Below are 22,537 nucleotides of genomic sequence, written 5' to 3'. Positions count from 1 at the left end.
CACTAGCTCTGCGCTTATTGGAACCGTGAGCTGCTTGAAACTGTCGCTTCAAAGACTTGTCGTAAGCTTCTCTTTTAGCAGGGTTAGAGAGAACGTCCCATGCCACCTTAACATGCTTGAAAGCACCCTCGGCCGCTGTTGATGCATTCTTGTCGGGGTGCAAGGCAAGTGCCAATCTCTTGTATTGTTTCTTGATGGTTTCTGAGTCAGCAACTGTAGGGTTTTCGATGCCGAGAACACGGTACCAGTTTTGCTTGTGTGACACGGCAGAATGAACTTGGTATGCAGCTATGTAGTTGTCCATAGCATGCAAATCTGGATCGAACTCTTTTGCTGCCTTGGCTTGCATGATTGCATATTCGAAGTTACCGAGCGTGAAATATGCTTCTGCAGCGTCTCGAGCCTTGACTGCCGCCATGCGCGCGAGGTTGGTGATGTGATCAGGACACAAGGGTTGAGGGATGGAGTTGCTGGCGATTCTGCTGCAGCCGATGGCCATCTTGCAGCTCTTCAACTTTGAAATAGAAGCCATGGTGTAGATATATCGAGAGAGAGATGAGAGAGTGGTGAAGGAAATTAGGAACTGAGGAGGTATGTATTCTTGCCGGTTGGGAGATATATAACACAACTTTTGTACGCGTAACTTTGGCTAGTGAAAACCCTTATGTACAGCTGGTAGATTATTTAGGTCCTTTTTAATAATTCCTTGGGAAACAAGGATTAACAGAAGATAATTAAACCAATTCCAATAAGGTTTCTGCTAAACATTATATGTAATTGCAAAAGAATAACAGATAATATCATCATCAAGTTGTATAACATCATGTAAAATATCTATGATAAACCCACGTTTCAGTTATGATTTATATTAATTTTACCCGTGTTTTTAGAGAAGCGCAAAGTTTGTTGTTCATGCCCCAGCTATTTATGGGAATGCTCAAAATTCTGATTGTATATGGTGGTTTATTACTCCTCGATGTGCAACACATCCATTGCCTCTAGATATGGATAATGCTAGGAAATTAAATTTTTAGAATGATGTGTCATCAATAGTAAATAAGCACGTTAGTTAGCACTTAAGTAATAATTCAATCATTTATCCACATCATTTGGTTTATAAAATTTGGTTTAGAAATTTGTTGTCCCTAGCATTACCCTTTAGATATTGTTCATAAGAGTAATGTTAGGTAAACTAATTTTTTAAAACCATATTTGCGAGGGGTGGTATTCTTTGCCCTGTAAATTCCCCTTCCTTTCCCTCCCCTCCTATTTGAACATTCACAATTAAATTACGTCAACATTTTGTGTTGACCTTTTTATAGAGAGAAAGACAAAGAGAAAAGTGTGAGAGGAGTGAAAGACAGGGGATTTGAGAGGAGAATTCTACTTCGATTTAGAAACCATGTGATGTGTCACCAATATGAAATAAGCACCTTAAAATCCGCTCTTAGAGTTTGAGAAAAAAGCGGAGGCAAGTCAGCTAGTGAGGCAAAGAAAGGGTAAATGCCAGTTCCGTGCCTATAGTCATTCATTTCTATGGTAAGAATCTGATCTCCAGTCGCTTGTAGTAAAGGAAGGCTTTCTGTCCAATCAGAGCAAGTGAATGATATGAAATTCGAGTTATTTCACGAAATAACAATCGTATATATTGTGCTCGTAATGGTACCTCGCAATTCAAAAGTCTCTCTACATCATCATTTAAGTAATAATCCAATCATCAATAACCACGTCATATAATATATAAAAATTAATCTAAATAGTTGATCTCGTTACCATAAATTTTCTGTCGGTTGAGCAAGGGACTTTGAGCTTTAATAAATTTTCTGTTGGTTGGTTTGTAACTGGGCTAGCAAACCCAATGCCCCAAAATAAAAAGCAGCCGAAACGGCACCGTTGGGCTCGTGGTCACCACATCCACATCGATTACCTTTCCCAAGAGACCAGAGAAACCGAATGCCATCAGGGCGAATAGAGTAGAGCGAGGCAGAAGAACTCAGTGAGTCGAGTTTTGAGTTTTCGGAGGAAGAAATGTCGTTTATTCAGCGGGCCGTGAAGGTGCCACCGAACTCGGCCTCTCTGGACGAAGCCCGGCACCGAGTCTTCGACTTCTTCAGGGCCGCCTGCAGATCCATCCCCACCATCATGGAAATCTACAACCTCGACGACGTCGTTACGCCCTCTCACCTCCGCACCGTCGTCGCCTCCGAGATCCGCAAGAACGCCAACGTCACTAACCCTAAGGTCCCCTTCTCCCTCTCTATCTCTCTTTCTTCAAATTATATGATACGCTGCTGTTTTAATCATCTGAAATTTCGAACAACGAGTAAAATGTCTGGAATTTCATATTTGCCCACGAGATTTAGGGTTTTTTTTTATACAATTAAGTTGTCCAATCTCGTATGTGCTATTGGATTTTCTGCCAAGTACTGACGTGAATTTGGGTAGAAGGAGGATCGCGGCGAATGGGAATGATATTAGATGCTGCATTTTTACTTGGTTTCGAAATTTTCACCCAGAAACACTTTTCTTTTTCGTTTCATTTTTGTAGTTGAGCTTTTGAGAAATAATGGTTGGTTGGAAAATCTTAGCATTGTGTCGGAGCAGAAGACGAAAGCTCGAACCACTGCGAAACTTTCACGTTCATATTAAGTTTCAACCTTTATATTAAGTTTCACCTTTTTGGGCTCCACAGTGGTAGTGGAGGGCACACATTGAGGACAATAGACGATGCAAGCTCGAACCTTTGCAAAAGCTTTCACATTCGTTTTAAGTTTCACCTTTTTGGGCTCTATAGTGGTAATAGAGGCCGCATATTGAGGACATTAGAAGATGCAATTTTATCTTACATACTAAACAAGGGAGAGTTGTGCTATGAATATTTGTTTTCCTATGTCCTAACAGCTTAAATTTTGATTTTGTGGGGATAACTAAAAACATGTAATGGGTAGATTTCTTTTGAGGATTCAGTATGGTATATGGACTCTGGTATTAGTGCCACATTCTAGTAAAAGTCTAGGTGAGGATTCATCCTTTGTTAGTGGCATTCAGTTTATGTGATATGTCGTAATATAGCAGGAATTTGTGGGTAAAGCGCAGACAATGGATTCTAATTATGTAGTACCCAACTAACCGAGTCAGGAATAAGGTTAGGCCCCAATGTATTCCTCTCCAGGACTTTGAAAAGGCTCTCTTGGAACTCATGCGGTTCCAGCGTGCTCAGAAGCCAAAGGCAAGTCCATTATGATCCACAGGACCAACATCATTTGAAGGTGCGTGGCCCACCCTGCCTAGAACAGTCACATTTGACTGGGCTTACACACACACGTAGTATACATACGTAATTAGGTTTCAGTAAATTTCAAGATAAATCATGTGTATATTTAGAGATATGTTGTCAGCTATTCCTATATCATTCTTGTGTTGTTTTGTCTCTGTCTAGCAACCTTCACATGGGTTGTCTCTATATGTTTCTGGATTATGGTTGTGTGTTTTGCTCTAGTTTTCTGGGAAATCTAATTCTGCCTGGAAGGAAGTATAGGAACTTTCACGCTACTGGGTCCTTGAATCATTGTATCAGGCTGAACATAAAGCTTTATTGAGACAACGAAATCAAATAAATTATTAATGTAATGCACTTTGACATGATTCCTGTTTAGTAATATGCATAACTATTGAGTTGAAAGAGTTTCTACATTTGAGTTAGTTGTATTTTTGTTGGCACTAAGAACCAGGATTTTTCTTACCATCCATACCTGCTGCTAAAGTGCTTCATGCTCTTGTGATTTGTGGCTTATAAACCTTTTTTTTTTTTTTTTTTTTTTTTTTTTTGGTGGATGGTATTGAAATGCAGGTCATCGATATGCTGCTCTTCAAGGCAATGGAAGAGTTAAATAACATCACCGAGCATGCAAAGCAGCGACACCACATCATTGGCCAGTACGTCGTTGGTCAGCAAGGGCTTGTGCAGGATTCGGGCACCAAAGATCAGGGGACCTCTGCTTTTCTTAAAGAATTTTATAAGAGCAATTATTTTTGAATCTCCGCTGCTCTCTGGATGTGCTCTGGTGAGACTTTGCTTTCAGGGCTTCATAAATAAAGGTGTACTTGACAAGGTTTTTGTATGTTTCTGTTGGATATTGACTGTTAAGGTCACTGGGTAATAACTGAATTGCTGCCGTTTATGAAGTAATTAAGGTTTTGAAAAATTAAGAAACGAGGTGTAGTAATGTCGTTGGATGAGCATTGTAGGCTCTGGAGCAGAATTCCCTCCCCTCCCTTTCCCTCCCCTCCTCTCATACTTTCTATTATGTCTCTCTCTCTATAATTTTTTGTTAGCCTCACAATGGGCTAGCAATAAGGTGGTTCAAATTCGTCTTTGGCGAGAATCGAACCTAAGACTTCTCACTCACAAGTAAAGAGGAATACTACTAGACTATAGTATTAAGTGGCCTCGCTCTATAAAAAGAAAAAAAAATTAACATAAGATGTAGACGTGACCCTTCAAATAGAAGGGAAGAGAAAAAAAAAAGAGGGGAGATAATGCTGTGAGGTTCTTTTGAATGTCTTTCCCTGAGTTTATAATCTTTTCTGCGTGCCTCATTTCTTGGGAGGTTTGTTCATTGTTTCCAGCCAAACGTTTATGTACAATGTCCTTGAATTGAATTTGAGAGTATCGTTCTTCTGGTCACCTAGTGATCAAGGATTCATGGTTTAGTTGGGTTTGAGAGTCCCGCTCATTTGGTCAAGCACTTTTGAATTTGGCATCAAGGGTTTGAGTGAACATACATTTTTTGGTTGCTAAGCGACTAGAGAACATTTCTAAATATAACATACATGTGAAATGATTTTCATTTTTGGCCAATGAGCTAGAGTTGTAGGAATTGGATACTGTTTTTGTCTTAATCGTTTTAAAATCAACATAAAATTACACAGCCAGTTTTCCTTATCTTTATTTTATGGACAGTTGTCTTAATCGCATTACAAACAACATAAAATGATATGAGTTTGCTAATCTGTTAATTAAATAAAAAGAAAATTAATGAAAATGACTTTAAAACTTTGAGTTTTAACCAAAAATCACCTACTAACTTTATTTAATGATAAAGACGAGAGGAAAAAAAAAAAAACCTAACACTGATCAGTGGGTCGGCAATTGAGAAATGGAGAAAGCATTGAAAATCTACGTAGAAGTTCTGAGATTGGTGAGGAGGTTGAAGAAAATCCTTTCTTGGTGAGGAGGTTGAAGAAAATCCTTTCTTGGCAGATCAGAAAAGTAATAGGAAAGGAGGGGTGCCGAATCTAGAAGATTCGTGAAGAGACCAAGGCCAATATCAAAATTGCTGACCTCATTGCTGTGTGTAGCACTATCTCGGTTTTGTTTCGTTAGGGTTTTGTCGGTTGGGTTTTTCGATCGATTTTGTTGCTTTTTTTGCAAAGACACGAGGAACGTGTGATTATAATAAGCTCAAGGGATAGTGATGATTCGAGTAGTGATGCTAAGAAAGCGTTGCAGCAGATAGCTGGGTTGATTCTAAAGGAGGTCAATGGATGTTTCTTTGTGTTTTCTGGGTTGACATGGTGAAGTTTGAATTGTCAAGTCGTTGGGTTCGAATGCTTTTTCGTGTTAGTGAATTTTTAACGGAAAATGAATAATTATGTCAATTTACAGGCACTGAAGTATTTACTTTAATTTGATAGTGTAGTTAGTGTTGTGTTTGTAGGGCATAACATTTGCATTTGGTGGAGGAGAAGAGGCAGCTGTAGATGGGTGGACAACAGAAGAAAATTAAGTAATTGGTGTAGAAAGTTGAAAAATTGAAGAGATATAAGAAAATTTGATGAGTGTCGAAGAAAATTAGAAGAAGAAAATTTGTTTGGAAGGTGAGAATGTGCCAAGAAAATTCAGGAAGAGAGAGAAGAATGTAGTACCGTTAAGTTTCATAAACAGTATAGTAATTTTCATAAACAGTGTCGTAAGTTTTCATAAACAGTGTAGTAAGTTTCATAAACATTGTCCTAAGTTTCATAAACAGTGTAGTAGTTTCATAAACAGTGTCCTGATTTCATAAACAGTGTCCCAAGTTTCATAAACAGTGTCCTGATTTCATAAACAGTGTAGTGGTTTTATAAACAGTGTAGTACCGTTAAGTTTTATAAATAGTGTAGAAAGTTTCATAAACAGTTTGTGTGAGGATGCGTGGGTCCGCGCGTCAGATTTTTTTTAATATCAGTTTACTACCCTTATGTTTCGTGGTTTTCAACATTTAATACATCAAGTTTTTTTGGTCCCAGAGTCATATCTAAAGTGTAAATTTTGGGACAGTCTCATACATCCGTTAATCAAACGTTAAGTCTCTCGTTAACTGATGACGTGGTGCCCACATGGACAATGACTGGACACCACGTGTCATTAAGGGGTCCACGTGAATTTTTTTTTCTCTTCAGAGAAGGGGTTTAGTTAAAAACTAAAAAAAAAAAATCAAAATTCAAAATTTAGAGACGGGGAACAGTTAAAAGTGAAAAAGTGAAAAGTGAAAACCACTTTTCACTCCCCTAGAAATCGTGATCCCCCATCTTCGTCTAAAACCCTACTAACGCACCGTTACTCGACCTCGCCGTCGCTCCACCTCGCACGCTGTCGTACGTTGCACACACATTTGCACATCAAATAAGGGGCACCGTTTCTGGGTAAGGTTGTCGTGAAGCCATCGTTAGCGATGGTTGGGTAAAAAGGAGGATTGAAGTATCTGAAACACCAGTTTATTGTAAGTAACCTACCTTTTTCGAAGTGTAGATAATATAGGTTTAGGTTTTTCGATTTTTCAATTTTGAATTTTAGGGATTAGGGATTTGTGAGTTCCAATCCCATTTTGTTTTCTATGGTTTCTGGAATTGTGTTTTGTAGTGGATTTCTGCATTGTTAATTATTTTCAATGTGCATGTGGTTTTGTCTTCATTCATGGTCCCAATTGCAGCCTTTAAAAAACCCTGTATTCATGGTCCCCATAGTTTGTTTTCACTTTTTTCCTCATGGTCCTACTAGTGTTTTGGGTTAACTTTTTGGGTTTTAAAACCTTTTTCCTTGACTTTGCAGGCATGCCTGAATTATTTAGCCTTAAAATTAACCACAGTGAGAAGTGGTCTAAAAATGCATTTATGGGAGGATTTGAGGCTTGATTTGATTACATAGACAAAGACTTCATGTTTTTTTCGAGATTGATGAAATGGTTAAGGAGTTAGGATATGATGGGTTTATATTGTATCACTATAGGATTCCTGGGATGTCTTACACACAAGGATTAAGGCTTATTGAACGGGACCAAGATGTGGGTGAAATGTGCAAGTATGTTCCAGGGACTAGGGAAATAGAAATGTACCTAGAACATCTAAGTCCAAAGCAAGCTACCCTGAAACATAAGTTTTTGATGAATCTAGATGAGAGTGGCATATTAAAAAAAGGTGTCATGATAGAAGATATTGAGGAATCAAGGGTGGCGATTTCAATTACAAAAGGAAGTGGATCAAAGCTGAAGAAGGGTAGAGCAAAAGGGGGTGCTGATCACTTAAAAGATGGAGATAAGGCTGAAGCAACTGAGGGATGACAAGGAAATGGAGATGAGGTTGAAGATGGTCATCTCAATGCTGATAATAAAGGTGATGAAGATGATGAAGGTGATGTAACTGAAGAAAGTCACGAAGTTGAAGAAGTTAATGAAGGGGCCGAAGTAGAAGCTAATGAAGGTAAGCTTTTTGAAACATTTATTTTTGCAATTTTAATTTCAGTATTCAATTATTTTTGCAAAGTTTAGGTTTTTAACAAATATGCATTGTTTGTGGCAGTAAATGCAGAGGATGACACTACAAATAGTGAGTTTATGGATAGTGACTACAATTTGGAAGATGATGATCGTCGTGTAGTAGATGATACGGTTGTAGAAAATGTCAATGGAGATGCTGAAAGGGGTGAAAGGGTTGGGAACCAACATCCAAAAGAAGTTATTGATGCAAGGGATGTAGAAGATGTTACCCTTGATGATGAGAGACAAGACTCAGATGACCTACATAGTGTTGACTATTCAGGTTCAGAATGTGATGAGAAGATCATGTATCTTGAGTTCAATGAAGAAGCCGATATGGATGATCCAAAGTTTGAAAATGGATTGAAGTTCAAAGATGTTGCACAGTTGAGAAAGCCAATGTGGTCTCACTCCATTAAGCATGTTGCACCTTCTATTAAGCTAAAAATGAATGAGAAATGGAAGATTAGTGCAAGGTGTGAGAAAAACTGTCCATGGAGATTGTATGCTTCTAGGATGTACAATGAAGATTCAATGCAAGTGAAAGCCTATGTTGGAAAACATGAATGTCCGAGGATTTGGAGGGAAAATCCTAACTGCAAAGTGGCATGGCTTGTGAAGAGGTATGTGGACAAGTTCAGACTCAACCCAAGCATGCCCATCACTACATTTATGAAGACAGTGAATGAGGAAAGAATGGTTAAGATCCACCTCAAGATAGCCTATAGAGTGAGAGCACAATGTTTGAAAATCCTTGAGGGGAGTAATGTGGATCAATACAAAAAGTTATGGGAGTACTGTGATGAGTTTAAGAGGACAAACCCGGGTAGTACAGTTCAGATGAAGGTGCTGCCTTATGATGATGCTCATGTGATATTTCAGAGGATTTATATTTGTTTGGGGGCTTGCAAAAATGGATTTAAAAATGGATGTAGGCAGCTTGTAGAGTTGGATGGTTTTCACTTGAAGGGAATGTTCAAAGGCCAATTAATATTTGTAGGGGGAATGGATGCAAATAACCAAACTTGGGTTATTGCATATGCCATAGTAGAGCTCGAGAACAAGGACAGTTGAGTTTGGTTTCTAGAACTCCTAGCTGCTGATTTGGGAATTGTGAACCAGCGTACTTGGACTTTCATTTCTGACAAACAAAAAGGTTTAATACCAGCTTTTGAGAAGGTGTTGCCTAATTGTAATCATCGGTTATGTGTTAAGCACTTATGCATCAACTACAAGGCAGATGGGTTTAAAATGAAGGGATTAAATGATGCCTTATAGAATGCTGCCAAGGCAACAACCATTGCTGATTTTGGAGAGAGTATAGCTGAGGTGAATAGGCTGAATTTCGAAGCTTATAAATGGTTGGTGAAAAGACTGGCCTTGCATTGGAGTAGTCACACTTTGAGACACACGCTTAGTGTGACATTATCTTAAACAACCTATGTAAGAGCTTCAATTCTTTTATCCTAAGGTCTAGGGACAAGCCTATTATTACCATGCTGGAAACTATAATAGTTTTATTGATGAAAAGGATATGGTTGGGAAGAGATGCAATGAGGAAGGATAAAGGAGTTATTTGCCCAAAAATCCAGAAGAAGTTAGAGGAGTACAAACTGAAAAGCCCACACATTATAGCTACATGGTCTGGAGGAGAAAATTTTGAAATGGATGAAGGCAGAGGCAATATATTTGTGGTGGATTTGAATAGGTGCTCTTGCTCATGCAGAAGATGGGATTTGATAGGCTTTCCTTGCATACATGGTTGCTCAGCCATCTATTATGCAAGGAAACAGCTTGAGGAATTTGTTTCCTCTTGGTATAAGAAGGAGAAGTACTTTGAAGCTTACGAAAACTCGATTCAACCCATCCAAGGAATGAAATTTTACAAGCCATCTGAAAACAAATGCATTATTCCTCCAACTTTTAAAAGGCAGCCTAGAAGACCAAGAAAGAGAAGATATAGGGAGGGTGAAGAAAATGAATTCAAGTTAAGCAAAAGAGGGCAAAAAAGTGTGAAGTGTAGTGTTTACAAGGCCTCGAGACACAACAAGGCCAAATGCCTAACCACTCATCCTCCTACAGCTACTAGAAAAGGAAGAAAAAGGAAGAAAAAGCAAGAAAAATGAGGTATAATTTTGATTTTTTTTTTTTGTTGATTTTTCATTTCTTAAGTGAATTTGTTATTTGTGAAGTGTAGTATCTGTCAATGCTAATGCTATATGGGTTCATTACTTAGGCCTCAACATCTAAGGCATCACAACCCTCTCAGTCATCACAACCATGCACTCAGGAAGCTCCACAACCTTCATCTCAGCCAACTCAAGCCTCTCAAACCACTTTAAAGTCTACTGCAAGAGGTCAAAAAAGGAGGAGGAATGTTCCATGATGCTGCTTTAATGCTTTAGGTTGTTTAAGGGTTCATTTTATTGTAGTTGAATATGCCCTTAGTTTTTTTGGAAACAACTTTCCGATAGATCTTTAGTGTTTTGGACAGATCTTTGGTGTTTTTGGTACTCTTATTTTGGTTTTTGGAAGAACACCTTGACCCATTAGTTGTTAAAGTTGTGGTCTTTTGATACTTTTGTGTGAATTGGAGGGTGTATATTGAACTTTGTTGTGAATTGAAAGTTGTTGACAATTGAACTTTGTTGGTAGTTGGTAGTTGGTAGTTTAAATGATGAATTTGCAAATTTAGAATTCAAAGTTTGTTTGGAATTAAATTTGCAGATTTGGAATAGAAAGTTGTGGTTTTTTTCCTATTTAATTTGAACTTTTTTTTCAAAAAAATTTGGGCAGGATTTTTTTTTTTTTTTTGGAACCTCTGAAGAAGAAAAAAAAATTCCATGTGGCACCCAATCATTGTCCACATGAACGCCACATTATCAGTTAACGGGAGACTTAACAGTTTGACTAACGAATGTATGAGACTGTCTCAAAATTTACACTTTAGGTATGACTTTGGAATGAAAAAAACTTGATGTACTAAATGTTCAAAACCATGAAACATAAGGGTAGTAAACTGATATTTACCCTTAAAATTATGTCATTTTCATTAAAATTTAAATTTTTTTGTCCTTTTTATTAAAATTTAAGTCTTTTTAATTAAATAAACTTATAACATGGTTTTTTTATTAAAATAAACTTAGTCCAAACCCTTTTCATGAAAATTCCCTTAAATAAATCACACATAGATTACCATTGTAAGGATTTCTTATGTAAATCACATGACTTGTCTTTTATGAGTTAAAAGTATTTCAAGATCGTGTGATAAACAATTTATTTTTTTTTGGGTAATAATGATTTAAGTTTAAAAAATATATATTTCGAAATCAAGCCAAATTTGGGAATATTTCTAAAATCAATCTTAATTTTTGTTTAGTGGTGCTAGTAGTGGTGAGAAATAGATATAGTGGTGACAATAGCAGAGTAGAAAGTAATTGTGTTAACAATGGTTGTGAGGTATAGTTGCGGAAATTGTGATTAACAGGTGGCCAGAATGATTGTGATGGAGCGATGGAGGTGGTGGTGGTCATAGCGAGAGTGATGGCAGTGGAGAATGTGGTTGTGGTAGCAATGGTGGTGGCTAATGGCAGTGGTGGTGATGGTCACAATGGTGAAACGGTGGAGGTGGTGGTGGCCATGGTGATTGGAAGGGGAGGTGATGGTAGTGTATAATATGGTGGTGGTGGTGGTGGCGGCGGCGGCAATAGTAGCTGTGAGGGTGGTGTCACGTCAAAGATGGTGGTGAGACAGTGGAGGTAGTGGTAACCATGGTGGCGTGGGTGACAGCGCTGGAGAATGTTAAGATGGTAATGGTGTTGGCGCCAATCGTGGCATGCATGATTTTATTTTATTTTTTATTAAAACTCTAACTCTATGTTATAATGTACCTTTTATTTTCTGTTATTTTGAAATCTATTCTTGAAAAAAGAAGGAAACATCAATTTGATGTTTTATAGAACTTAGGCTAAATTTAGTCTTCTATGGCTTTTTTTTTTTTTTTTTGCTTAATTTGTTTTCACAAAACAATTCAGTTCCCAACTGTATTTGTATCTACAAAAAAAAAAAAAAAAAAAAAAAAAAGGTTTTGTAGGACGGTAACAACACAGAGCCTAAGTTTTACAAATTCTAAACACTAGGTAAGGGTTCGTGTCTGCTTGACTTATTTTTTCTTTAAAAATGAACGTACATAAATGTTGTTTTAACCACTCATTATTGAACTTGATATATGTCATATATAATGCGTAAATATAATTTTAATCTTCATTCTTAATATCAAATATAACGGTGAATAACCGCTAATGAGACTCTTAAAAACATAACCACAAGGTTACTATAAATAACTTTTTGATCAAAGAAGTAGATTTGATATATGACCCCTACATACATGCTAGAGAAATATTAGGAAGACTCTTTTAAAGTGTGGCTCTTCATGGACTCTCTGTTACAGTAATAACTTTAATTCATGTGCCAACATTATCAAACATTATGCTAATAATATGAGTTCAAGTGACAAAAAATTTATAGAAAATTCTACTTTTAAAACAGTCTTTACATACTAAAGGCCACGTGAGTAAATAGTGCAACTTGAGCTCAGCTCAACTAGTGGGGGAGTAGAAGCAAAGGATTTGAGCTCACGTGACTGACAGGTGCGTTGTAAGCGAGATTTAGCAGTATTGAAGCTGACACGATTTTTAGGCAAAGGCAACCAAACAAAGCCACGGAAAATGTCAAACCACTCAACATTCAACAATACACGATTTTCCATTTTTTTTAATTAATTAATTTATTTATTTATTTTAGTTTTTCACAGAAGCAGACGTTTAGAGATTGCAATTATTCAAACGTAAGCACATTTCTTCTGGTAACCTGTTGGACCAACTTCAATAGTAAGCAATGAGTAACAGGACTCATGGGTGGAGATCAAATTTTATGCACTTAAAATGGGTGCAGCCTTCCTGTGGCTCAAGTAATTGAATGGCACGTCTTTATAAATTTAATACTTATTAATTTTTTTGTCATAAACTTTATTTGTGTCAAACAATAATTAAGACCACAGGGAGTCAATACTTATTTTAGGTGTAGAAGATTTTATCTCTGATGAATGCACTTAACATGTGCTTTTTGGATTTTGAAAAAACGATATTATCTACAGAAAGAGAAAAGAGTAGACTTAGCATCACAATGAGTTTGCAATAATGTAATTTAAATTCACATGTGGGGATAATCAAATCTAAGATCTCTCACTCAATGGCACAAAAAATAGAAGGTTATCACTTATCATTCTTTACCAAACATGCCAATTGGTTAAAGAATTGCCGTACATGAAGATTATGAACTCTATTTGTTAAAATTATTAAGCAGATTGCAAATGGCAATGGGATTAGACGGAAGAAAAATAGGAAGTCCCAACGGAATTCCTTAGAGGCTGACGGAGTTCAGCCCCGCTGAGCCCAATGAGTTGTATAAGCTGGAATTGCGGGGGGCTTGGGAACCTCTGGGCAATTCGGGCACTTAAGAGATTTGTTCTCTGTAAAGATCCCATGGTGATTTTTTTGTGCGAAACTAAATGCTTGAAGGAGCATATGGAGAGCTTAAAATCACTTTTACGGTTTGATGTTATGTTTGCAGTTCCTAGTTTAGGAAGGTCAAGAGGTTTATGTGCTATGTGGAAGACGGAAGCTAATCTTTCGTTACGATCCTATTCTTCTAATCATATTGATTTGGAGGTAGGAGGGGTGGGTGATGAGATTCACTGGAGAGTTACTTTCTTTTATGGTTATCCGACTGAGGGGGACATACATAAATCTTGGAGTTTACTTTGGCGACTAAAGGATTATTCTAGTTTGCCTGCATGGGGGATTTTGACTAGGTTTTGCGGGTGGAGGAGCAAGAAGGAGGTGATATTCATAGTGAACGCCAAATGGAGGGTTTTCGTGACGCCATTACTAGTTGCGAACTTTAAGATTTGGGGTTTGTAGGAAATAAGCTCAGTTGGGTAACAACTAGGGGTGGTGGAATCAAAGTTCGGCTGGATAGAGTGTTAGCTATGCAGACTTGGGTGGATTTGTTTCTGTTGATAAGGTTGTTAGTAGTCATAAGCCGTCCTACCTACAAAGTACAAGCCGTCCTATAAGCCGTCCTACCTACAAAGTATAAGCCGTCCTATAAGCCGTCCTACCCACAAAGTATAAGCCGTCCTATAAGCCGTCCTACCTACAAAGTATAAGCCGTCCTACCTACACACTTGTATCCCTTAATTTAGGGTGATTTGATCTTGATACTTGAAGTCATGTATATAAATCCTTGTAACCTTGTAGAGAATGATAATGAGAATCCAAAAGTTTACATGGTGTTGAGCCTCTGATCCTCCTTTTTTTTTTTTTTCATGGCTTCCGCAACTTCATCTTCCACCTTTTCAATCCCCAATATCTCTACCCTCGTTTCCGTTAAGCTTTCTGAAACCAACTATCTTCCTTGGGAAAGTCAGGTTAAGCCTTTTCTGATTGGCCAAAATCTTTAGCGTTTTGTTGATGGAACTCACCCCTGTCCTCCTCTCTTTATCACCACCCCTGTGCCTGCTGCCTCCCCCACTGCTTCTGTTGATTCTGATGTTACTTCTACGGTGGTTCCTCCTGTGGTCACTACGACTCCTAATCCCGATTACCTTGTGTGGTACCAGACTGATCAGACACTTGTGAGCCTGCTACGTGCTACGCTTACTGAGCCCGTTCTTTCTTTGACTGTTGGGCTGTCCACTTCTCGTGAGATATGGGAGCATCTTCGTCAGAATTTTTCTCAACAATCCCTTGCCAATTCTACCCATAATCGGTTTCAGTTGCTTTCTCTTCAGAAAGGGAACCAAACAATTGCAGAATACTTGGGTCTGGCCAAGCATTTGGCAGATCAATTGGCCTCCATTGGTCAACCTGTTCAAAATGATGATTTGGTTACGTATGTGCTTAACGGCTTGGGGCCTGAATATGAAATGCTTGTCTTGGCCCTGACCAATTTTCCACCTCTGCCATCCTTTAATGATCTGCGTACCCGTCTCCTAGTCTTTGAGTCCAAGCACGCCATGAAACAGGTTGCTGCATCATCCCATTCTGCTTTCTATTCTGCCCGTCATACGGTTGGTGGTTCGTTTAATGGACGCGGTGGTCACTCTTCTTCTCGCCCCAATGGTGCTTCTGGTGGCAATCGGTTTCCCCGTACCCCTAGTGGTGGCCGATCGAATCAACATGGAGGTGTTGGGCGATATGGTCAACGTGGTGCTGTACAACAACGCCTTGGTATTCTTGGACCTGCTCCTGTCAATCGTGGTCCTCAGTGTTGGGCCTGCAACCAATTTGGCCACATTGCTGTATTGTGTCCTCAAGCTACTCGTTCAAATGATGATATCTCTCGTGCCTTTGCTGGTATGCATCTTGCTTCTCCCTCTGATCCAACATGGTATCCCGATACTGGGGCTACTCATCATATGACGAATGATGCTCGAACAATGACTTCGGCTACTGGGTATGGTTCTCATGACAAGGTGGTTGTTGGTAGTGGTGAGGCCCTCCCTATTGCACACACTGGTAATATTTCATTTGAGTCTGGGTCGTTTATTTTTCGATTATCCCAAGTTTTACATGTTCCAGCAATTAAAAAGAATTTATTGTCGGTTGCTAAGTTTACACGTGATAATCTTGTTAGTTTAACGTTCTTTCCTTGGGGTTTTGTCATCCGTGATTTAAAAACCGGTGTTGTTCTTTTTCAGGGCCCATGTGAGGATGGCCTCTATCCCATTAAGCTTGGTCTTGCCTCTAGGAATTGGTCAGCTCCCAAACGTGCTTTTGTTTCCGTTTTAGCGTCGTCATCACTTTGGCATCGTCGTCTTGGGCATCCATCTCGTCAAGTTCTTAGTGTATTAGCCTCTAGTGATGTATTAGGCTCGTCTTTTTCAGTTTCAAATAAAAATTTTTGTAATCATTGTGCGTTGGCTAAATCCCATCGTCTGTCATTTCATTCTTCTGAACATTATGCTAAGTCTCCTTTTGAATTAATTCATTCTGATGTTTGGATGTCTCCTATTTTGTCAGTCTCCGGTTTTCGTTATTATGTCTTGTTTACCGATGACTACACACGGTATACATGGATTTATCCCATGCGTAATAAGTCAGAGGTTTTTACTCACTTTAATACTTTTCTCACTCTTATTTATAATCAATTTTGACCATGGTTAAAATCTTCCAAAGTGATAGGGGTAAGGAGTATGATAATTTATCGTTTCGGACCTTGTGTGTGCAAAAAGGGATTCACCACAGATTTTCTTGTCCGCATACCCCGCAGCAAAACGGCCTTGCTGAACGCAAACACCGTCATATTTCTGAAATGGGACGCACATTGTTACTTGCTGCCAATCTTCCTCCTAAATTTTGGGTTGAGGCACTTTGCACCGCTGTTTATGTTTTGAATCGGTTACCCTCTCATGTTCTTAAGTGGGCCTCTCCATTCCAAATGCTATTTGGACGGTCTCCAGATTATATGGCTTTTCGAACTTTTGGTTGTGCTTGCTTTCCGCATCTTGGTGATTATATGACTAATAAACTACAACCTAGATCTTTGGCTTGTGTTTTTCTTGGCTACAGTGACCAATACAAGGGTTATCGATGTCTTCACCCTCCGACTGGCCGAGTATATCTCTCTCGTCATGTTATTTTTAATGAGGACTCCTATCCTTATGGTGCTCTTGCTGCTTCTTCCACGATGCCACCATCAGACTTTGCATTTGTGCCAATTATTCATGCACCTTACTCGCTACCCTCTGAGACGCAAACTCTGCCTACACCGCCATCTACTAGTTCTCTGCAACCACCTGTTGCTCCTCTCTCTGCAGCAGCTGCTTCAAATTCTGGTACTGGACAGGGTGTTGTGCCTCCCTCTGGTCCTGGCGTCACAGCTCCACCTGCATCTGGTAGCTTACTCCCGTCAGCTAGCGAGCCATCTCAAGCTATTGTTACTGCCCCAGTTCCATATATTGGACCTCAAACTCGCTCCAAATCGGGTATCTTTAAACCCAAAGCTCGGTCTTACTTTGCATCGCGCCATCCCATTCCTCACGCCTTCATTGCTTTGGTTGGGGAAGATTCTGAACCTACATGTTACAGCCAAGCATCTAGGTCCCCTGAATGGAGACAGGCGATGTCAGATGAATTCAATGCTTTATTAAAACAACGTACGTGGTCTTTGGTTCCTCCGGTTCCTCGTGCCAACATCGTCGGTTGTAAATGGGTGTTTAAGTTGAAACAGAATTCGGATGGCTCGATTGAACGTCATAAGGCGCGTCTTATCGCCAAGGGGTTTCACCAACAAGCCGGTGTTGATTATTCAGAAACTTTTAGTCCCGTGGTTAAACCTACGACGATTCGCACAGTTTTGAGTTTAGCAGTGCACTTTGGGTGGCCTCTTCATCAACTTGATGTGAAGAATGCTTTTCTTCATGGCTCTCTTATGGAGGAGGTTTATATGCAGCAGCCGCCAGGTTTCGTTGATCCCACTCGCCCTAATTATGTGTGTAAATTGCACAAGGCACTCTATGGTCTTAAACAAGCACCACGTGCTTGGTTTCAACGCCTCAGTGCTTTCCTTGTCCATTCTGGCTTTGTTCAAAGTAGGGCGGATAGCTCCATGTTCACTTTTCATCAGGGTTCTACAATTTTGATTTTTCTTCTCTATGTTGATGACATAGTGTTGACGGGTAATGCTTCTTCTCTACTTCAAACCTTTATTGCAGTTTTGGGTAAGGAGTTTGAACTTAAAGACCTTGGGTGTTTACACTATTTCTTGGGTGTCGAAGTCTCCCATCTATCTTCTGGCCTCCGGTTGACACAAAACAAATATACTCTTGATATTTTGAAACGTAGTAATATGCTTGAGTGTAAACCATGCCCTACTCCAGTTGCTGCCAAGACTTCTTTATCTGCTACCTCAGGTTCACCTCTTCCAGATGCATCCCTTTATAGACAAATTGTGGGCTCACTTCAGTATCTCACGTTAACGCGTCCTGACATCTCCTTTGCGGTGCAAACTGTTGCTCAATTTATGGGACGTCCTACCACTGACCATATGGATGTTGTTAAACGTATCTTGCGATATCTTAAAGGGACTTTGGGCATGGGAATTACGTTCACACCCTCTGCTCAACCATTTCAGCTTGCTGCCTATTCGGATGCGGATTGGGCGGGGTGTCCAGACACCCGCCGTTCTACAACTGGTTTTTGTGTTTACTTGGGGAATAATTTAATTTCTTGGTGTGCCAAGAAGCAACGGACAGTGTCTCACTCTAGTGCTGAAGCGGAGTATAGGGCTCTTGCCTTTGCTTGTGCCGATACCATTTGGATCCTCAGTTTACTACATGAACTACGGGTGCATGTTCGTCTTCCTGTTTTGATGCATTGTGACAACTTAAGTGCAACGTACATGGCTGCTAACCCCGTGTTTCATGCTCGCACTAAGCATATTGCCCTTGACTATCATTTCGTTCGTGAACGAGTTGCTTCTGGTACTCATCGAGTTCAGTTTCTGCCTTCCACATTGCAGCTTGCAGATGTCTTTACGAAGGGGCTGTCTACGGCGCATTTTCGATCTCTGTGTTCAAACTTTGTCTCATCCCCGAAGTCAAGTTTGCGGGGGGATGTTGATAAGGTTGTTAGTAGTCATAAGCCGTCCTACCTACAAAGTACAAGCCGTCCTATAAGCCGTCCTACCTACAAAGTATAAGCCGTCCTACCCACAAAGTATAAGCCGTCCTATAAGCCGTCCTACCCACAAAGTATAAGCCGTCCTACCTACACACTTGTATCCCTTAATTTAGGGTGATTTGATCTTGATACTTGAAGTCATGTATATAAATCCTTGTAACCTTGTAGAGAATGATAATGAGAATCCAAAAGTTTACAGTTTCCATGTTATAAAGTTACCCATTTAAAGCCCACACCGTCTGATTATATATCGATATTGGTGGATTGGATTCTTAAGAGAAGAGGTGGTTTTAAAAAAACCTTTTGCTATGAAGAAGGTTGGGTCGTAAAGGAGGGTTGTGGGACTGCAGTTAAGCACGGGTGGGAGATGGAATTTCAAGGTTCACCTATGTTTTGTGTCGCGAAAAAAAGTACAGCAACACGTATTCAATTGGCTAACTGGGCTAAAGCCACGAAACATTCCATCCCAGGAGAAATTTCTGAGACGGAGGATAAATTGAATTCATTATTAGGTCAGCCATTCACGGAGACAACCATAGCCCAACACCATGAGCTCTATACCAAGTTGCATTCTCTTTTGGCACAAGAAGAAGCTTTCTGTCGTCAACGGTCCAAGGAAAATTGGTTACAACTTGGTGATCAAAATACTAAGTATTTCCATCAGAAGGAAAATCAGAGACAACGGAGAAACGGGTTAAGTGGCCTGTTTAATGAAGCTAGAGTATAGCATGAAGATAAGCTTGGTATGGAGAATGTTATTGTCGAGTATTTTACAAAATTATTCGACTTCAAGGTGAAGTAGATGCGACGAAAATCTTGAAGGTTGTCAATCCCAAGGTTTTGGCAGAGATGAACCAAGAACTTCTTTGGCAGGTTTCGAACGAGGAAATTAAGTCGGCACTTTTCCAAATGCATCCAACGAAGGCCCCAGAACCTGATGGTATGTCACCTAGGTTCTATCAGAAGCATTGGGAGATTGTCGGCCAAGATGTTTGTGAAAGGGGTTTAGTATCTTCTCTCCTTGGGGCTTATGCTTCGGAAAATTAATTATACGCATGTTACGTTGATTCTGAAGAAAATGGATCATACTTCAATGAGCCAGCTTCAACCGATTAGTCTTTGTAATGTGATCTATAAGATTTGTTCCAAGGTTCTGACTAATACGTTGAAAATTATATTGTTGGATGTTGTGTCGTTTTCTCAGAGTGCTTTTATTCCAGGCCGTTTGATCTCCGATAATTGTTTGGTAGCTTCACAGATCGCTCATTATGTGCATAGAAAGAACAATGGGTGGAATAGAGCAATGGCTTTGAAATTGGATATTAGTAAAGCGTATGATCGTATAGAATGAATTTTTTTTGGAGCAAATGATGAGGAGGTTAGAGTTTGTGGAAGAATGAATTCACTAGATAATGATGTGTGTTACTACTGTATCCTATTCTTTCAAGCTAAATAAAGAGCCTGTGGGTCTTGTTCATCCTAAACAGGGTATCCGTCAAGGTGATCCATTGTCTCCATTTTTGTTTGTATTATGTGCCGAGGGTCTATCGGCTTTATTTGAATCATGGGAAGCATAAGGTCGAATTCAAGGTGTAAGGTTTGTAATGGGGCCCCAAGTGTTAATCATCTCTTTTTTGCGGATGATTGTTTTATTTTTGCTAGGAGTTCACTCCAAGAATGCTTACAGGTGAAGGAGTTGTTACGAACTTATGAACGGGCGTCCGCATAGGCGGTGAATCTTGCCAAAAACAGTGTGGCTTTTAGTAGAAATCTTACGGTTATGGATGCGTAGTTACTGGCCGATTGCCTTGGAATGGAAAATGGTGGATTATCATGACCGTTATCTTGGTTTACCAGTTTTTGTGGGTCGGTCGAAGAATGAGACTTTTGCATATATTAAAGACCATCTTTGGAAGAAGCTGAATGGATGGCGGGGTTATTTGTTGAGTAGTGCGGGTAAAGATACTCATAAAAACAGCAGCTCAAGCAATATATACGATGCAGACATTCTTACTACCTAAGTCTTTTTGTGAAGAGTTGAACCAAATGGTAGCTTAGTTTTGGTGGGGGCAAAGAAGCAGGTAAGTGTCGCATTCATTGGGTGAAGTGGCAAAAATTGCGTAAACCAAAGAGTGAGGGTGGCCTAGTGTTCAAAGATTTATATGTTTTCAACATGGTGGTGTTGGCCAAGCAAGGGTGGAGATTGATTCAATATCCTCACTCTCTAGTTGCTCGTATTTTTAAAGCCCGGTATGATCCTGAAACAGATTTTCTGCAGGCTTTAACTTCCTCTAATTCTTCCTATTGCTGGAAAAGTGCGGCGGCTTCTAGGATCATTATACAAAGGGGTGCTCATTGGAGGGTTGGAGATGAATTATGTATAAAGATTTGGAGGGATAATTGGCTGCCAAAGGAGACATTTTATAAAGTACTTAGTCCTAGACCGACCGGGGTGCACCCTTCCTTTACCATGCATTCTCTTATGGTGGACAATGAAGGGATGCGTTGGAATACAAATTTAATTTGTAATTGGTTTATGGAGGAGGAAACAAATTTGATTTTGAGTATCCCTTTGAGTTTATTTAATCCAGTTGATTTTATGATTTGGACTAAAGAGCCTAAGGGTGTATTTACGACTAAGAGTGCTTACTTTGTGGCACGAACATGTCATGGTCTTGGTTGGGATAAACCGGTTGGATCTACACTAAATAAGGAGACAAAATTTCTTTGGAAAGCTCTGTGGCGTGCAAAGGTACTGGGGAAAGTCAAATTTTGTGTTTGATGTGGGTTTATGAATGCTTTGCCAACGAAAGTGAAGTTGAAGAATAGACGGGTTCTTACGGAGGATATATGTGGGTTCTGTGATAAAGAGGCAGAGACAGTTGAGCACGCTTTATTACAGTGCGCACGATCAACTGCAATTTGGTTTGGTAGTCCTTTGGGAATTCGTATGTTTCAAAGGATAGAGGAGGGCTTTGGTGGATGGTTAATCAATATGGCAAAATTAGTCACTAAAGATAGTTTTGAGTTGCTTCTTGTATTGGTGTGGAGCGTTTGGAAGGTACGTAATAGTTTTGAGTTGCTCCTTGTGTTGTTGTGAAGCATTTGGAAGGTACATAACGAGTTTATTTGGAAAGGTGTGGATGCATCACCATTGGATGTGCAACTTAAAACCCAATCGTGGTTGATGGAATTCAAGAAATGGAATGGGGTTCAACCACACTCACCAACGGTTCATGTTCAGAAGTGAAAACATCCGGACTTTGGTTGGATAAAGTGTAACTTTGATGCGGCTTGGGATGAGAATGGTTCGTATGGGGGTATAGAGATTGTTGTTTGAAACGTAAAAAGAGGTTTCGTGGCTGCAACGGTGCTGCGGGAGACTGGTATCAGCTCAGCGATGCATAAAAAGGTTGCTACTGCACAGGCAACATCTATGTTTGTTTGGCATTGGCGTGAGGAACAAGTGCAGGTGGAAGGCGATGCTCTTATGGTGGTTGCTGCTATTTAGAATGTGGGAACAACTTTAAATGGTCATTTTGGTCACTTGTTTGCTGATACACGACATATTATGCAAGGGTTCAAGCAATGGAAGATTTCCTTCGAACCACAAGAGACGAACATAGTGGCACATCGGCTTGCAAGGTTGAGTCTAATGCTTGACCATCCAATTTCTTGGTTTGAAGAACCTCCTGATATTATTATTGGAGGATAGTCTTTATAGTTAAATTGGTGCGGGACACTCTTTTTCCTTCAATCGGTTTGAAAGCCCTGGCATGGTTTTTATTGAGGCCCACTATTAGCACCCTATCCTTGATTTTGTACGTATTTCTACAATTCAATGAATATCGTACTTGCATTAAAAAAAAATTATTAAAGAGAATGATAGACACATAACAGTGATCCGGGATTAGAAAAGGTTTGGAAGACATAATGCTTCCTCTGCTCGACTGCAAGGTACATCTGGGTTTTTAGGGAATAATAATTGTGATCTAA

The 22,537-nt window shown here is 39.5% G+C and overlaps 3 protein-coding genes across 3 annotated transcripts; all 3 read left to right on the top strand.

Moving 5' to 3' along the window:
- The first annotated feature begins 1,900 nt into the window (after positions 1 to 1,900).
- On the top strand, positions 1,901 to 4,213 carry LOC137748146 (NADH dehydrogenase [ubiquinone] 1 alpha subcomplex subunit 6). The gene is made up of 2 exons (XM_068488240.2): positions 1,901 to 2,241; positions 3,851 to 4,213. Exons 1-2 carry the CDS (start codon positions 2,029 to 2,031, stop codon positions 4,034 to 4,036), a joined length of 399 nt encoding a protein of 132 aa, XP_068344341.1. The 5' UTR covers positions 1,901 to 2,028; the 3' UTR covers positions 4,037 to 4,213.
- Positions 4,214 to 7,874: 3,661 nt separating this feature from the next.
- On the top strand, positions 7,875 to 8,870 carry LOC137748040 (uncharacterized). Its single transcript, XM_068488143.2, has one exon. The coding sequence runs from the start codon at positions 7,875 to 7,877 to the stop codon at positions 8,868 to 8,870; it is 996 nt and encodes a 331-aa protein (XP_068344244.2).
- A 5,000-nt stretch (positions 8,871 to 13,870) lies between these two features.
- Positions 13,871 to 15,866, top strand: LOC148698351 (uncharacterized). Its single transcript, XM_088681154.1, has 3 exons — positions 13,871 to 13,914; positions 14,021 to 15,376; positions 15,559 to 15,866. Exons 2-3 carry the CDS (start codon positions 14,785 to 14,787, stop codon positions 15,567 to 15,569), a joined length of 603 nt encoding a protein of 200 aa, XP_088537280.1. The 5' UTR covers positions 13,871 to 13,914; positions 14,021 to 14,784; the 3' UTR covers positions 15,570 to 15,866.
- The last annotated feature ends 6,671 nt before the right edge of the window (positions 15,867 to 22,537 follow it).

The sequence above is a fragment of the Pyrus communis genome, chromosome 2, assembly GCF_041283825.1.
Source record: "Pyrus communis isolate YQ-2024b chromosome 2, ASM4128382v1, whole genome shotgun sequence".
Lineage (NCBI taxonomy): Eukaryota > Viridiplantae > Streptophyta > Magnoliopsida > Rosales > Rosaceae > Pyrus > Pyrus communis.
Note: the sequence above shows the minus strand (reverse complement) of the source record. Positions and strands in the feature narration are given on the sequence as shown.